This window comes from Strix uralensis, chromosome 27 (genome assembly GCF_047716275.1).
Source record: "Strix uralensis isolate ZFMK-TIS-50842 chromosome 27, bStrUra1, whole genome shotgun sequence".
Taxonomy (NCBI): domain Eukaryota; kingdom Metazoa; phylum Chordata; class Aves; order Strigiformes; family Strigidae; genus Strix; species Strix uralensis.
In genome coordinates, this window is record NC_133998.1 from 2,535,028 (window position 1) to 2,552,768 (window position 17,741).

Genomic DNA, 17,741 nt, shown 5'->3' on the forward strand with positions numbered 1-17,741 from the left:
AGCACTGAAACAAAACCAGAACATAGTTGTTAAGTTTGTAGTGAAGGAGTGAACTTTTCGTAAATTGTAATCAATGCAATATTGAGCGCAGTGCAAATGAAAACACTGTCATAGCATATTATTTCTATCAGTAAATTTAATGCTGTTCCAATAACTACACGCATACAGCAGTGCCTGAACAGCAGGGCTAAACCCCCACCAGGATGCTGTGGCTGTTCTTGTTAGCTTTGTGTGTGATGCCAGGAGTATGTGGCTCCTTGCAGGAGGAATTTATGGAGGTATGCATCATCATTAGGAGAACTGAAATTACAATACAGTTAAGTTTTCGCAAAAAGAAAAGCCAAAGAAAGACGAGATTGATAACTTCTTATGCCGTATCATGTGATATCTGACAATGCAGGCTGTTCTTGATCGTCCCTTTAGTCTTTGTCTTTCTTGCTCTTCATAAATAAGAAACAGCGAAACAGTTCTGCCTCAGATCTTTGATTGTCCATGATTTCCCCCCTGCAGAAATTTGTACGTCCATATTTGCATGTGTATAAAATATGCATGTGTATGCAAAATGGGAATTGGCAAAAAAACCCCCAAAACAACCAAAAAAACCCCAACAACAAAACCCCCTGTCAGCACTACAGTTCTCATTGTGCCAGACAACATTATAGTGGTAATGGTTTAAATGCAGGAGTTCCACCCCTTCAATTACCAGTGCCGCTTCCTGCCGGCAGCCAATGAAATGGAAAACAGCAATATGTTTTCTGTGCAAATGGGCTATCCTCTTAGATTCACCCTTGTTTCCCATGTGGTCATCTGCAGAATGATTAAGTGCACGGGTGAGACAAGAATGCATTTTGTGTTAGTCATAGACAAGAAGTGATGCATCAGTTGATGAATATTGGATGTTTTAAGTAAATCTTAAGTGACTGCTTTAATGAATGTGGAATGACATTACTTTAGTGTCTGCAAAATGTGGGTTGCTCATACAGAGAGAAATCTAGTGAATATTTTTTTTTTTCTTTTTTTAATGTAAGCTGGGGTGGGGGAGAGGGAATGTGTCCAGGCAAGGTGTAGAAATGGCAGCTAATTACTGCTGGCAGCATCTAATGCAAGTGGAATTTGGAGTGATGGGAAGTTCATGCATTTTTAAGTAATACTTAGCCTTGCCAGTATAATGGTTGCTTCTGAAATTGAGTGTTGAACCCTATAATATTAGTATTATAAAAGTAGTATTCTAAACTATCTCAACTATAAATAAGCTTTACATGTTCTCAGACTTTGTGCTGCATTTCATAGTGAAAATCAGCATAAATATTGCTAGACTATGACAAATCTCTAAATGAATGGCACAGGTATGTGACCAACAAGGATTTGTTTTGGGATGTGGTAGAGTTTGTCTAACGGTTTGTTTCATTACTTAAATAGTGAATTACGATGTAAAACCTGTAGATTTGATGAAATGCATATAGAATTTATGGACAAAAAAATTAGAATGCAGCTCTTCTGAAACCTGTGTGAATTTGTAAAAACAACCCTGTAATATTGAAAAAAAGTAGCCATTAATAATTATCAATACAAAAATTATCAATACAAACATCACTGTAAATATTGTAGTCTTATGCTATTATCATAAAAAGCGCTCAATATGTTGAAAAATGTAAACATCAGAACTCCAGTGCTAGAAATTCTTTTCCGTAAGATAGCTGAAATTCCACTGCTTACTTTCCAGTTAGGATGTAAACCCTTTTTACTGAAAACCAGGTTCTTAGTATTTCACATCTTGTAGGGAAATGGGACTTACTTTAGTAATGGGCGTTGCCTTGAATTCTGCTTTTCAGCTGAGAGGTCGGCAGTTCGTATGGGAACTGTCAGACACAACTGGGAGTTGAAACTGTAGCCTGAAGCCTGGTCCCACAGATCACCTGCATTTTTCCTGTTGGCCTTTGCTCTGAAAGCTCTTATCTCCCCTTGCAGTGGTTTTCTACTGAAACTTGTTCTCAGGTTTGTTTTTGCTTTCCTGCAGGTGTGGGTCAGGTGGTGCTTCAAGTGGCTGCAGCCACAAACTGCAAACATCACTATGGTGTGGAGAAAGCTGATATTCCAGCCAAATATGCTGAGGTGAGTGGTTTTGAAGCGAGTTGTGTGTATATGTCTCACTTGAAGGCTAACTCAGTGGTTCAGGATTACTGTTAAGTGCTGTGCAGGAAGAAAAGCAGAGTTTCAGTCCTCGTTGCTGTTGCTTCTCAGGTCAGTAAGGCCTGGAGCACAGCAGGCTTGGGGAAAGAAGTGTACCTCTAGTAGTTTGCTAGCAGTGCTTGTGGAGTGAACAGAAGGAGCATTCGCATGTGTCTGAAGTGACTTCAGGACCAGGAGATGTAAAGCTGTTTGAACAGCAGTGCTGTAGAACCTATTTAAAAGGAAGTGCAGTGTAAGCTTCACCTAAACACAGTCATTCTGTGTCTAATACAGGGCTTCCAGAGACCACAGCATTAAGCAAATCTAGGAATGAATTCAAGAACAAGTAGTTCTTAAAGGTTTTAAAGGCTATGTTTCTGCTTATGGTAGTGATGCACCTTTTTGGTGTCCTAAAGCTGTAGTTCAGCTTAGTTATTAAACTCTTGTAGGCTAATTGATGGAGCCTGTGTTGGGTATCTGGTTAATAACTGCTTAGTAGGCACCTAAATGAGGTCTTATTATAAGAAAGCCATAATGTGTAGTCAGGCGTGCAGTTTTCTTTACACTTCTTCTAATTCTGTGCCAATGGGGGCACACAATCAGTTCCAAGGCAAACCTAGAAGGCAAATGAGCTACAAGCAAACAATAAAGGTTAGTCATGCCTTACCATAAGAAGTTTACTTTCTTCAGTAGACTGAACAGAAACTTATCCCTCCATATCGTTAAAACAAGCTGACTCAGTCTGTACAGGCTAGAAAATTATAACTTATGAAGGCAGGGGGAAAAAAAAAATAATCCTTGATCCTCCTTTTCAGTGGTGTGGGCAAAAATGCATAAACACAGTGGTGAAGAGGATCAGACAAGGATCTAAAAATCCATTTTGTTTCCCCTGCCATGACCCAGTGGAAATTTCCAACTGGAGTGCTCTTCACAGTCCCTCTGCGTGAGCGTTCTGGTTTCATTGGGGAGTCACTTGCAAGGCCTGGACTCCTGTCTGTGTTTACTAGTAAACTTAAAGATCAGTGTTAAAGAGGGAAAGTTAAATTCTCACTTTCACTAATACCCCTTCATGTCATTGTGCAAACAGACTTCAGTGAAAAGGGTTAGCAAACAAAAAAATTACCCACAAGTTGAACATTGGGAGTATTAACTCATGGGGTACCTTCAGTTTCAGAAGTACACCAGTTCATACTGGTTACTGGATGAACAAAATACACAGCGTTATTCTTCTGGTTACAGACAATGTCCTGTCAGATTTAACAACAAAACAGCTGCTGCAGAGTCAGAATGTGTGAAGCTGCCTGTGTACAGCTAATCTGCCTTGTGCTGTGTGTAATGGACCAGTTTTCCTCCCCATCTCTGACAAACATTTGTGGAAGGGTTTGGATTAAGTTTCTAGTTAAGATTGGCTGTGGCAACACATCTCTGGTTACTATGATAATTAATGCAGATGACTTTGAAAAGCTTCAGCTAAAGAGGAAGAATGTTATGGATTTGTTTTTGTGGAGCTGTCTTAAAAAAATTAAAATGTAAGTTCATCCAGCATATGAAAATACTGAAGATTTTTGTGAGTTATCCTACTAAGCTTTGGAGTGCTTCTGAAATGTAAAGATTTTTAAAACACATCTGTCAACACACGCTGTTTTATTGACCTGCTGGTGGAGGTATCCACCATCTCAAAGTTGTTAGTGGAGCCAGAGTTCCTGCTGTGCTTCTCTCCCTTATCTCCTGTCCCTGTTAACTCCAAATTTGGAGTCAAATCCTAAAGATCAGGAGTTTTTTTTCAGTCTTCCAAGACACTTGAGATTCATTTTCAAATGGGTTGTATAAGGGTAACTGCCCCTCTAAAGTAATGACCTGTGCTGCATATTGTCAATTTATATAGATGGGGGTGAGATTTTGTAAATGTGGAGATGCATATTTGTAAGGCACCAAGCTATCTTGATGTACGGGCTTTTTGGTTCATTTCTCCTATATTTGGGCAATGGAAAACTGGTGCCAGCTACCTGGTTGGGTGGCAGCAGCCTTCCATCCTCTGGAGCCCTAGTCTGTGTAGCTGTAGTTTGAAGCGTTCTTTCTGGTCTGACAAGTGCGATGCTCCTTCTGTTTGCTGTTGTAGTGCTTTGCGTGCTGCTTTCTGCTTTCTCATTCACCCTAGCAGACCTGTCTTTATCCTGTTTGTTCCTCTCCTATCTGGGCTTGGGCTGCACTCAGTGCCTCCTACTCGCTGTGGGATTATGTACCACAACACAGTAGCTACTTAAGGTTGCACCGTTTTTAGTTCTGAGCTGTGTTACCTCAGATTGCCTTGCTTATAAGATGTAACTTTGATGAAAAAGGGGGAGAGAAGATGATGTCAGCTTTGACTTGGCCCTGATGAAGAAAAGGTTTTTTTAAGGAAACTAAACTATAGTGTTGTTTGTCTGCCTGTTGTTTGAGTGTTAATGGCAAAAAAACCCCAAATCAAAAACTCTTGGGGGTCAGTGAACACTGTCAGTGCTGCATCTCCTCTTACTGCTATGTAACTGGTAACATGAGATGTCCTAATAGGTGGTTTTGTTTTTCCTCTCTCTTCTAGACGATGGACAGAGAGTTCAGAAAGTGGATGAAATGGTATGGGAAAAAACATGCAGAATACACAGTGAGTGAAATTCAGCTGAAAAACTTTGTGATCCATGCTGATGTGCAGAATTTGCAAAGTCCTCTTCAGCCTTTCACCAGCCGAGCAGCAGTATGAGTCATATCTGCTTCCTGGCTTTTATCTTGATCCCGAGGATGGTGTTCTCCAAGGCATCCTCCCAGGCCTCTTCTCTTTGTCTTGCTTGACATGTGGTATGGTGTTATTGGGAACACTTTCAGGTCTTTTCAGAAGCTCTTGGAAGATTTATTCTTCTAAAATGTTGTTGTTTTAACTGGGGCTGCCATGTGTTTTCTGTTTGTATTAAATATTTTACTTTTTTTTTTCCTTTCCCTCCCCCCTCTCTCTATGGTGTGGGGGTTTTGCTGGGTAGATATTGAAAATGGCAGCTCCTCCTTGAGTTTCTGAAATCTCCTGCTTGAAACAAAAGCTGAATCTTTGGTTCTGCAGGCAGGTGAAGGTGTGGTCCCCTGGGAGAGGTGGTGGAGGGGATGGGATGGCGGGGGTTTCAGCACTGGGGAGCCTGGGGTTGAAGTTCTGGATGAATGCCAGCACTGTGAGATCAGAGCAGAAAACTCTAGGACCAATTAACAGGATAGAAGGTTTGTAGTTGGAGGTAAGGGGTGGGTTGTGGGCTCAGGAAGGATGGGGAGTTCTGGTTTGGAAAGGATTGGAATTAGATCCTCTGAGGGTGGAGCTAGAGCAGGAGGGGTAAATGGGTGGTCGCAGGGCATCTCTCTACCTGGGGCTAGGGACACATGTTCAAGTAGCTTTCCCCTTCCTCCAAATGTTACTTAACCATTGTGGATGTGTTTTCCACTCTGTAATGATAGTGTGAAGCGTGTGCAGAGTCTTGTGTCATTCCTTCCTCCTTTCCTTTTCTCCCCTTTCTTAAATGTCATTAAGAAAATCTGCTCCCTAGTTAATCACTTTCCAGTGAGGAAATGTATGTAATCATAGTGCAACAGGAACTCACAGGCACTTTTGAAAATACATCTGTTTATGCTTCTCCTACCACTTTCCTATGGTCAAGGAAGAGGCTGGATGGATCAGGGTTGTTCCCTAATTGCCCGGAGAAGTTGGGTCACTCTTTCCTGCTCAGAAGTTGCAGTTAGCCATGTGTACCGCAGTTGAAGTGCGAGCAAGTGTCTGGGGAACTACTTCTTCATTTTCCTTTTGTGCCGAGCCATTATCGCTGTGATACTGGAATGGTTTGAACCACATGGCTTGCAGCGTTCCAGCAGTGCGGGATCAAATGGCAGGTCGTAGATGGCCAGCCTTTATTTCCCAATTTTTTGTGTCTGCTGGGATTCCTGGTGCTCTTTAGAGGGCTTATCTTGTAAGGAAGGATGCTACAGCTCTCCCTTCGGGAAGCAGGCTGGAGAAGGTGATAGTGCCACCTGCCTCTGTGCACTTTCTTCCTGAAACGCCTTTACTGTATAGCGTGATTTTCTTCAGAGGGATGCTGGGCCTGCTGTGGGACTAGTTTGTAGCAGGATTGATATCAGGCTGCTAACTCTTTCCTGCTGTGGAAACACTGTGAATGCTTTACTTTTCATGAAGTGGCCATATGGCATTTTTCCATTGTGTCACCCAGCTGGCATTACATGAAAGGAATTGTTACTGAAGATACTCTGCTTATGAGCTGTGTAATTTAAAGAATAGGATAGGAACTTGGACTAAAATATTGAAAGCATATTGATTGCCGTAGGCAGCGAGCATTTCCATATTGTGCATTCCAAGTGACAGAGTCTGCTACTATATTGAAACAAAGCTTATTTTTTGCTAGGTTCTTTGGCTTTTATACCTCTTGTTTTCTGAAAAGTGTTCAGAGTAAAATCTCTCTTGAGTATGCAGTCTGCTTTTCTGGGAAGAGTTGAACACTTGCAGCGCTTCTTGTCTTAAGGAAAGTTGGTTTCCTATCACCTTGTAGTGATTCTTGAAGATAGATTTTGGTCTTTTACAGGTAGACACACAGGGTAGATTTTATTTCGTTTTTATCGCTTCATCAAACATCCTAGGCTTACATTTGCATTTTTTTTTCCCCAAACAGTATACTTTCTTTAGTTAAGTCCTTAGCATCTTCTATAGGTGACTGTTGTTAAACAGAGAGCAAACTTGTCTCACAATGCAGCTAGAAGACACTGGAAGGCACAGACCTAAAAGCCTCTGATCTTCATCTTTCTGGAAAACAAATTTGTCCCTGCAAAATGCTTAGTGGGGTCCCAAAATTCCAAATGTTAGAGACAAAATAAGCACAAATTGAAAGTCTGTCATCAGCAGAGCTTAACTTGTGATTTCCACTCTAATGTTTTAGGCAGTCATATGAAAAATAAATATGTTGAGAAGAATAAAGTGTTGGAGGAGGGAAGCTTGGTAGAAGTTCAGTGGGAAGAAGTCTCAGATCCCACCTGCAGCTTTAAATAATGTGGACAGTGGTTTTGACTTCATGCACCTCACAGCTGCCTTGCTGTAAAAGTATAAATTGTGGTACATAAGGCAGCAATAAATCCTGGAGTTGGGCCTGCAGGGTTGGCTTTTTTCTTTTTTAACAGCCAAGAGTCTAGTACGACTATAGGTTTCCAATACAAATGGACTTTGATTTCTCACTGAAAAGTGATCTGCTGCTTGTCTAGTCTTGTCTTTTAGCCAGCACTGTTTTGGCGAGGCTACAGGTGATCGCCCTTACCAGCTCTGCAGCCATCAGATTCACTTCCTCGCCTTCCCCACTGGAATATTCTTGTTACTGGAAGTTCTGAGTTTGGACACGTGAATTCTGATGGGCAAGGTCTAGTGCCAACATTTACAATAAGCCCTTATTGCCCGGGTATATTTCCATTCTGTTTGGTCCCAGTAGAAAAAAGTCCCTTTTGACAAATGGTTCCATAACAAATACACAGTCATGCATATGCAGATCTTGTCAGTAAAACAGAATGTGTGTGTAGTCACTTTCAGATGATAATTGCTTGTTAAACTTCTCCAGGAGCCAGTGGCAAAGTGTCCTGAGGCATGTTGTATGCCTGAGGCTTCTACAGCTGCTAGTAATGGGTCAACACTGCAGCTTTGGAGTGGGAAGATGCATTTGGAGTGTGAGAGGAGTGGGAGAAAGGTTGCTCATCGTAGGTTGGCTTGTAAGTCTCTTGATCTCCAGCTATTGTAGGTAATCGTATCTCATAATCCTGTTAAATACACTGAGTTTCATTTTAAACGATGAGCTGTTCAATCTCATGATTCTAATTGGGAAAAAAAAAATCACAAGAGTAACACTTTCTGATAAGAATCTTAGTTTTTGCATCCAACTGATACGTTTCATCTTGCTATAAATATTTACATCCCTGTGCTATGGTTGTATGGTGGTTGATATCTAATTCCTGATCAGTTAGGGATAATCATATTCTTTGCTAGTCTTCTCTTTTGCATTTGGAGGGAATGCATTATATTTCTAGGGCTTTCCATCATCAGAAAATGATGCTTCAGCTTTTTGGACTAGAATGTCCCACTTCCAACAGATCTCACTTTGTTTCAACTCCTTTTATTTTCTTGTTTCTCTTCCTGTGGAACTAAGAAGTTTCCAAGATTAGCCTTGCCCCATTCTTTTCAAGAAAACTGTTGTCTGAGGGAAACAGGAGATTTTTCTAAGGTCATTAGGCCTAGATAATTAGAGAGTCTTTCTTGGGGAATTTCTGCACATGTGCAGTCATCAAATTAAAAAGTGGTATTGCAATTAAGAGGCAGATGGGTTTTCATGGTTTCTAACTGTAAATATCCTCATGTGGCCTCAAAATCAGAGCCATCTCCAGGTATCTAGGGCACGATGCTGAGAGTGCCATGTAGCAGAAAGTGCTTAAGTTCTTCCTCGCATACCCTTGAAGAAAGTTTTCAGTGTCCTCGGTGCCTACTACCCGTTGTACTCTTCTGCTAGGGGAAGGTATTCTTCCACTCATAGCTTAGAGTAGGTCTCTGCAAGTGAAGTTGGCAGTAACTCATTGAACTGCTGCTGAAGACAAGGATTTGGTTTGTTTTCATTTACTCAGGGTTGTTTTAACTTCCCCCGTTCCATAAAGGCTTGTTTTAGCAGTAGGTGGAAATCATCGACAAGTCTTCAAAATAAGTGCAGGAAAACACAGGTCAGCGTTGCTAAAGGCTGAGATTTTGGCTGGATGGACACGCACACTGTCTGCTCAGAGGAAACCCTGGTAGCTTCCAGCTGCTGAAGATGCTCTGTGGTTCAGCCCTGGGGATTAGAGGTGATTTTTGTTGTGCATAAATCAGTGGAAGCCTGGCTTCTGTAAGCTTGCAGGCTTGTCTCTGATGGTGTTTGGGGTGCCCTGTCTGGCTTGTTTTCCTGGCAATCTCTGTTCTGAGCAACAGCAGAGTGATTTGTTTAGGAGCTTCATTCTCTGTAATTGCCTGATACCAGCTGCTGGTTTGTGGGGATAACTGACATCACCTGTACTTAAAAACTTCCATTGCCTAACAGTACACTGCAGCTGAGGAAAGGGCAAGATATCTGTTTGTCCCAGATATTTTTGAATGCCCTATTTCAGCGGGAAACCTGATGTTTTGGTATTTGAAAAGCCCTCCAAACGTCCCCTGTGGCTTTGAAATGATGCCACATTTTGGAGGTTTGGATTCATGCCTCCAGTTATTTTTGAAAAGAACAGGAACCTAAAAATAACCATGTGTACTTTTCCAGGCAGAAATGACTGGTTTTTGTGAGCCAAGTGTTTGCATGGAGGCTGCTGGAATGAGGCATTCTGCGTGTGAATTTATGGCTTTGTGTAGCCGGTCAAACAGAGCGTTACCAGAGAGACTCCCAGCCCAGTGCTGGGGCGAGAACGAAGCCCTCCTCTGCAGCAGAGGGGCTTGACCTTCATAAACTGTTGCTCTGCTACGTGATGAATGCACACCCGCTGGAGTGTACCTCTTGTTGCTTCCCCCGGGTGGTGACCTGCTGGTTTTCTTCGAGTTACAGGAAGAGTTACAGGAATCAGATGCCGTTGAGTGTATTTCTGCAGTCTCTGTAGAGCAAACTTATCTGTTTGAAAAACCTGAATAAAAACCTGTTTTGGCTTCTAAATTTAGAAACAATGCAGGCTGGCAGCTCTCTGAAGCGGATTTCACTGAGCTAATTATCCTTTTAGATAAAGCACGTCTCCTGCATTGTCTAATCAGATGAAAATATCTGCATTACAGATGGTCCCTTCCATTCATTATTCACTAAGGAGATTAAGTTTCGTAGAGAGAGGAGGAGCACGAGGGGGGTGGGGACACTGGTGGGAAGAGATTGAGTGCATCCCCGTAGCTGTCACCGCTGCCACCTTCTCCCTACATGATCGTGGTGGACCGTGTTGTTCTGCTGGTTGAGCTACTGCAGCCCTTGGCCAGGAGTTAGCTGGAGTTTCCTTGCCAGTTCTTGTTTCGCTCTCAAAATTATTGTAAACCACAGAGTTGACTGGGATTTTGGGGGGATTTTGTTGGATTCCCTGTGTCAGTTGCTGGGGAAGGCCTGACTTTCCTCCTTTTAGGCCATCATTTATTGATCATTGCTCCCCGAGTACAGCAGGAGAAGAAACTGGTTGTTAGGAGTCCGATAGCTCTTCTGCTCTGGTTTGGATGTAGCAGGCCACTGATCCAGGCATCACTGACTTGCTTCCAGAGGGGAAAAAATAACCAATTTTCTCCCAACCACAGTTGACCATCGGGTTATTTCTGTACTCCAGTATTTTTCCTGGTGAGATTTTCCCCTCAGCTATTGGCTAAGTATGAGCTAGGGTAGCATTACAATACAAAAATAGATGGGTTTAAACAGGGCTGTGGTTCATTTGAATTGTAACATGCCTATATCTTGCAAAAGTAGACAGAGGATAAAAGTGTTCAGCCTCCATGTGTTATGTCAGGTTAAACATGGAGATTTTGGTTATAACTGCACTTTTCCTAACCACACGGGTGGGACAAACATATAGTGCAAATGGATCCAAATAAAGTATAACAGCCACTTAGGTTAGATTTCAAGACCTTTATATGAAGCTTAGTATTTCAGAGTAGTTTCATGTTACGCTGGTTCTTTGTTCTCTTGTTAGACTATGGCTTTATAGTCATGCTTCCTTATTTTTCAAATGTTTTTCTTTCTCCTGTTAGTGTATGAAAACCTCATGTAGACGTTAGAAACTGTGTGGGGTGGAGGACTGCAATACAGAAGCTGACTTGCAAGAATTGTTGTAAAATAAATATAGTTGCCTTGCGTGTGGGTTTTCTTCTCCTGTGTCTTGGTTACTCAACCATGAAACTATTTACTATTTACTAGAAGAAGAGATAAGACTTGGAGACAAAATTATCTCTTAAAACAATCTAGAGGTGGTCTCTTCACAAATAGGGCATATAGAGCTCCAGAAAAAATGTTTCCGTATGTGAGGTGAGAAAAACCTCAGCACTCAAGAACTGTTCTGATGTTACATTGAGTTTCTGCTTTAGATTTTGAAAATACCTGGTCGTATGTTACTAGGTTGGATCCCTCTGATTTCAGTCTCCAACATATGCTTTGTTTTTACTACAGCAGGGATATCAAAACATGCATCCCCTCCCAGCAGGTGTGAGAATACAGGTAGTAATTCTGTTTTAAAATCTTGTCTCAGCCTAGCTGTTTGGCAGAACAGATAATTCTGACTAACTTTAGTAATTCTAACCTGCTGTTTTCAGCATGTTTAGTTTCTACCACTTAAGGCTCTTTGCAAAGTTCTTGGTCTCTTGCCTGAGAACCCCCAGTGTTCAGTTTTCTCAGCCCTCTTGCGCAGTGTGTAGCAGCAGGGCATTTGGACTTCTTTTTTGGTTTTTTCCCTCTCCTTTCCTCCTGAGAAGCAGACCCACTCCTGTTGGCAACTGTGGCTTTGTCCTCACAATGGCTCAGACAGGTTTACCTCCATTTCTCATCCCTTCTGTGGCTCTGAGCGGTGTCAGGCTGCTCCGCTGGGAAGAGCAAGCTACGGTGGAAGACACCAGGCTCCGGTGCTTCACTGAGTCAGGGTATCTTGGCTTAGCTAGCGAGGTTTAGAAGTAGTTTAATGTGTCTGCATTGCAGTGCAGGCGCTGCTGTTTGAGTTGTCACTAAATGAGAATAAGTGCTGGCATGTGCAATGCTCACTTCTTTCCATACAAAGGGATATAAGCAGAAAAAGGATGCTAAGCAGTCACTGTCGTTGCTTTGATGTTCCTGAGGTTCTGATATAAGCCATCGTTTTACTTGCCCCTTCAAAGTGTGTCATCATCATTAATTATATAGTTGCATATTATTTTTTCTCTCCTCCTATCTTCCTCTCCCAATCTTCCTTCTACCTTATTTGTGGCACAGCAGAACAGCATGGCCCATAGATTCCTCTCTCATTTCAAAAGCACAACTGAGAAAACATTAATCTGTGGAAAAGTTACGTAGTTGTGGGTGTGAACCTGGGACTTGATGTGGTTTCATCAGAAAGGTACTATATCAGTCACTGAAGTCATAACTATAATTATTTTCAAAGAAGGCCTTTATGTTGCTTAATTTCCAACTTGAAAGTGTTAGAAGCATTCAAGATTTATATTTAGTACCACAGAAAAATCAGATGCTTGTCTGTCCATTGCAATAAGAGCCTGAATTACGAGCAAGTGCTGTGCCAAATCTCTTTGCTCTGGTTCCCCCTCTGCTAAGAGGGGCTGACCAAACCGTGGGGGTCAGTGGGGACTTGAGGCACTCGCTGGTTGTTTCTGGTAAGGGTGCTGTACGGCACTGCTGGCTTCTCCATGGAGCACAGCCTTCACGGGGTGATACCCAGAGACCCTTCCCCGTTCATCCCGTGGCAGGAGAGCAGCTGAGGGTGGGAGCAGAGAGGAGGAGGCACCTCCGGGACCTGAGGATTGGGCAGAGCTGAGCTCTGGGTGCTTGTCTCCTCAGTATTTCCTAAAGCCTTCGTTTGCCCTTATTTGTAGTAGTATGGCTGGGTTGGTACAGCATGTTTGGCCTTCTCCAAAGGAAAAGGGATACAATGTTAACTCTTGTGTGTGTCTGTGGTTTTTTTGTGTTCTTTGTCTTTTTTTAAGCTGGAAAGAGGTGACTTCCTCTCAGAAGAATGGAGAGAGAGAATTGCAAACACAAGGTACAGTACAGCAATTGAATGCTGCTTTATGAACTGAATGTTTGGGAGTTTGTATAATGGAAATTGGGAGGCTGGCCAGCTTTTTATATAGAATTTCCATAGCAAATACCAAAAGTCTATCTGCCAACTTTTATACTGGCCTCTTTAGATCCTGTTTTCTGACTAGAGGAATGGGTTTAAATGCATGTCCCATGATATTACATACAAGGGTGTATCCAAGATAAATTCTGGTTATACAGAGAAGTATAAACCTCTGTTTTGTATATCCTTGTAGTTCGTGTCAGTGATTCTGGCGAAACCCTAGTTATCTTGGCTATTGGTGCATACAGCTAGGCTCGCTTTCCATATAAAAAAAAGCAAAAGGCCCAAGGGAATCTGTTCCAACTTAAATTGGGAATTCGTTTAAGCTGTTTGTCTTGAAGATTTATTTCTGTGAAGATCTGTGCAGAGGGTTAGACTCCTTTTTGATGGTAGCAAAAAGGGAGTAAATTTGTTAAAAGCAGTAAAGTAGTCTTCTGTACTTTGAAAGGCTTTGCATTCTTTCAGCCTTATGGATAGAAAAAAGAGTCTTTATATGACCTTCTGGGCCACCCTGTTATGTTGGGGAATGGAAGACCATTGTCAAAGAGGGCTCTCTGAAAGTCTTCAGCATTGTGGCAATTTATGGATTGCTTCCAAGACACTGTTTTAAGAGTACTCCATCAAGAAGGCATCTGCCCAGCTGATGACTTCTGCATGTTTATGTACCTCAGTAAACTTACGGAGGTGCCTTTTTGTGGACAGACTTGTCTCAGCCTTGCAGCACAGTGGGGTTTTGCTTTGTTGCTTGCTATTCCAAATGCACACTCCTCTGCTGTCTGTGCAACTTTCCTTAAAACAACTTTAATTTTTTTATATTTTTAGATGAAGTACATCTAACTGCATGCAGAAATGCTGGTGGATGTTTATTTTGTGTGGTAGGCAGCTAATTGTATGCCTGCTGATCCACAGCCACCTTACCGTCTGATACAGAAATTCAAAAGAAGTAGCTTTTTGCTCACAACTGTTAGGTGTTTGTGTTTGTTCCGAGTGTGCCAACTGTTCAGCGTCTGCTCTCTCTAATGAGACTGCAGATTGTCTGATGAATTCACGTCGGAGCCGTCATATCTGAGAGAGTAAGCTGAAGTGTCACCCTTCCTGTGAGCGTGGAGCAGTGGCCAGGCTCTGGAGGGAAGGGAGCGTTTGTACCAGGACATGGTTCTACGTGGTTGAGTGCTGACAGGGAAGCAAGCTGTGCAGCACGCAGGGTTCCTGTTAATAACTGTACTGGTGGCTTAGCGATACGTGCTGGAAAGAGGGCTGAAGTCAAGGTGGACTGGGGGCTCCTGTGCTTCTGTCACGTGCATACAAAATATTGTGCCAGAATGGACACTAAAAAAAAATCTATCTGGCAAGCTATGTCTTTTTCCCTTCCTTTCCTGGATGTTTTCTAGTCCCGTTAATATGCTTGGCTCTTTGCAAGGCCTCTTTTTTGGCACGTGGTGGGAAGGAGGAGGAAGAAACCCCTGCTAGCCTTACTTGCCAGGCAGGGTTTCCCAAATTTCCAAGAGCAAGGCGTAGCAAGAATAACTTTTTTTTTTCTTGGTGTATAAACATTTTTTTCATCTGTGGTTTTTAATAGCTTTGGCTGCTGCTTTTAAACTCCGTGTCCTTGTTGAACATGTTTCATGTATGGAGGCACCAGGAGGGGAGTTTTCAAACAGACCTCTTGCAAAGAAATCAGTTCTTCATGTTGAAACAATATGCCAGAATGGCTTTCACAGTTTATGTGTGCAGGGTGCTCAACCAAGAGATGTTGAGGACTCTTGTTGGAAGCTGGTAGGAAAGGGGCACCAGGGACAATTAGGCCAGGCCCAGGCTCTTACAAATAAAGGAGTATTTCTTTTTTAATCTGTGATGTGTTTTGTTTCTTTCCCAAACATTTTTATTATTTGTGTGTTTCTACCTATATGCAGATTTCTTTGTTTCCATATGACCAGAACAAATCCCCCTCACTGGATTTCCTAACCCAGAAAGAAAGATGCAACTCCTCTGTTGTGGGTTGGGGCGAAGTGCTGGGTTTAGGACAGGGAAAATGTGCTGAGAAATGTCATCTGTCTCTTTGCATTACGGGGGAATTTAGAGCTAAAAGAAAAAAGGCATTTTAATATTTTGCTGTAACATTTTAAATGCATGTGAAGAAATAATGGGATGAAATGTGCGTCTCTGGCGTTGGAGACTGCTCTTCATGTGTAGATTAACTTCTTGTTGTGTTGGAGATTGCTTTCCATGTGTAAGTGTGTTGGTGGTTGCTGTGTTGGTGTTTGATCTCACCATGGCAGAGGGGCGAAAACGTTTTGCGCATTGTTTTTATGTTGAAACTTATGGTGCAAGACTCAGCTGTATGCCGAGTGGAACTGTCAGAGCAGGATGCCTTTAAAATTTTAAAAATGTAAACATGTGGGTTCACAGTGTCTGTGCATGCTGAAGGTAAGGTACTGTTTTGTGTCACTATGCAAGAAGAAGGCATTTTGTTAGATGGAAATAGCTGTATAGTAGAGACAAGCAGTGTTTTCAGTTTCATAAGTGGCTGTAAAGGCTGTAAGTGACTGTGACTTGTGGTTGGGTGGGGGGTAGTTGTCTGTGTATATTTGGGTGCCATTTGCCTGTCCCTGTTCATTAACTGGACCATTATCTTGCAGTGTTATTTTTGTGAATAATTTTGCCTTTGGTCCTGAGGTGGATCACCAACTGAAGGAGCGATTTGCGAACATGAAGGAAGGTAACAAATAGAACTTAAAACCTTTTTCCACTGGTTTCCTGCTTGCTGTGGGAGCTGGTGGTGATAAGGGCTTAGTTACAGCCATCAGAAGCCAGGTTGGTGGGTTTTGTTCTGTGCCGTGGGCTTTTTACTTCCCATGTTAGTATCTACTCTGACCTACCTGATGACTTGGAGGTAGCTCTGCATGTGGAGACTCTCTGCAGAGCTCTGTTGGGGTGGGAGGAACTGCTGGTCCTTTCTTACTGTTACGGGAGCCGACAAAATATGCAATGGCCAAGACTGCAAAGCTTCCTGACTGCATAGGCATGGCTTTGTATATCCAGTTTCTGTAATTGTATCCTGAATTCAGTTACTGGATTCTCCTATTTAAAGTTGGTACATTTAGTACTGGGTGTTAACTAATAAGTATTAAAATGGGGACACTGTCACTGGATGTGAGAAGTCACACTGCAGACACTAGTGACCAGGGATGCCCGGTAACCCCACTGTGGCCCTTACATTGTCCGAGATGTCTTTTTTTCTTTCCTCTTAACCGCTTGGATAAGTAACAATTTTATTTGGTTGTGGCAGAAATTACAAAGATAAGTATTTCAGAGAAGAAAAATGTGTGGCATGAACAAAGAAGCTGTGGCTTCCCATAGTACAGCTTTGTGCTGAAGTAAATAATGTGACTTTTGGGCTCTGTTGCAAACCGTAAAACCCCCAAACTTAAGCTGTCTTCTTTAATTTTAGTGGTTGATATTTTTTTTTTTAACTTTTGCTTAGTGGTGGCTTGAGAGAAGTTGGCAAGGTGGGAAAGGTTCCAAGCACTCTTTACAAAATGAAGAAACCTTAGTTCTCTTCCCAGAAGGTGTTAAGGCTCTGTGCCTTGGGCTGAATGGCCGCAAATAGCTGTGAAATGGAGATTAGCTTTCTTTTAAATAAAAGGGCTTTGGGGGCTTGTGTATAAAAGACACTAACTAAGAATGAGAGTGGTGTTCCTAATTGAAATTTCTATAGAATGCCACTGAGAATTAATGTGCTCTTTTTTTGGAAGTGTTTTAAGATCTGTCATTTTAAAGTGATCCTTGAGGTGTCACCTCATAGCTACCTAGCAGGTCTAATATTGACTTTCTTGGATTTTATCAGAATAAGCGTTAAGTAATTTTTTTTTTTTGGTAATGATATACAAGTGGTAGTTTTATTAGGGCTGCTCTTCAGGGCTCTGTACTGGGTTATATTTAATAAGTAGTCATTTCTAGAAGAAACAGTGGTAACTGACTTTGCTTTTTTTTTTTTTTTTCCCCTTTTTCCAGGTGGGAGAATTGTGTCCTCAAAACCTTTTGCACCTCTAAATTTTAGAATTAACAGTCGAAACTTGAGTGGTATGATTGCCCTTTTTATTGTTCATTACAATTATGCTGTATTCATTATCTCAACATGTCTGTAGTGGGTTTTTGTTGCTCTTTAAAGAGTTGTGTAAGTAGAGAAATGCTGTTGTATTATTATAGCATACATGCCAAAGTGACATGTATTTAAAATCAAACAAACAAAAAAACCCCACCCAGCCCTGGAACAAACAGACGCTCTTTTTATGGGGCTCATCCTGCTGTGTTTCGATGTCTGTAATGTCAGTGTTTCCCTGGCTGGGCATCTTTTATAGTTGAAGAGAAATAAGGTGTTTCAAGGGTGTGATTCCTTTCTTCAACTACAAAGAACTGCAGTGACTAACTTGCATGCAAGTTCCTTATACTGTAGCTGTCTGAATCTGGACAGGTAAATCCCACCAGGCATGATTTGTAAGGCTTAGAGGCTGAAATGTTCGACTTTGAATGCCTCGTCTCCTGTACTGTGAACTGATCAAACAGACCCATCCCATAAACGCCCGGTTGCTGTGTCTGTTTTATTGCCAACAAAGTTTTGTGTTTTTCTTATCTTCTGAACATAGTAGACTTGATATTTGCCAATGTTGTCCTTTGCAAGCATGTGAACTGCAGTTTAATGAGGCTTTGAGATTACTGACACC

At 41.9% G+C, this 17,741-nt stretch overlaps 1 protein-coding gene across 10 annotated transcripts in view; it reads left to right on the forward strand.

Moving 5' to 3' along the window:
• DOT1L (DOT1 like histone lysine methyltransferase) overlaps window positions 1-17,741 on the forward strand; it is a 78,278-nt gene that overhangs the window by 25,871 nt on the left and 34,666 nt on the right. For all 10 annotated transcript variants that reach the window (XR_012626577.1, XM_074851866.1, XM_074851867.1 and 7 more), the window contains exons 6-10: window positions 2,018-2,112; window positions 4,748-4,810; window positions 12,881-12,936; window positions 15,657-15,736; window positions 17,032-17,100. Coding sequence is in view for 9 of the 10 variants with exons in the window: in XM_074851866.1 (XP_074707967.1) it covers window positions 2,018-2,112; window positions 4,748-4,810; window positions 12,881-12,936; window positions 15,657-15,736; window positions 17,032-17,100 (363 nt within the window). In the remaining variant the exon portion in view is untranslated. The remainder of the gene's footprint in view (window positions 1-2,017; window positions 2,113-4,747; window positions 4,811-12,880; window positions 12,937-15,656; window positions 15,737-17,031; window positions 17,101-17,741) is intronic.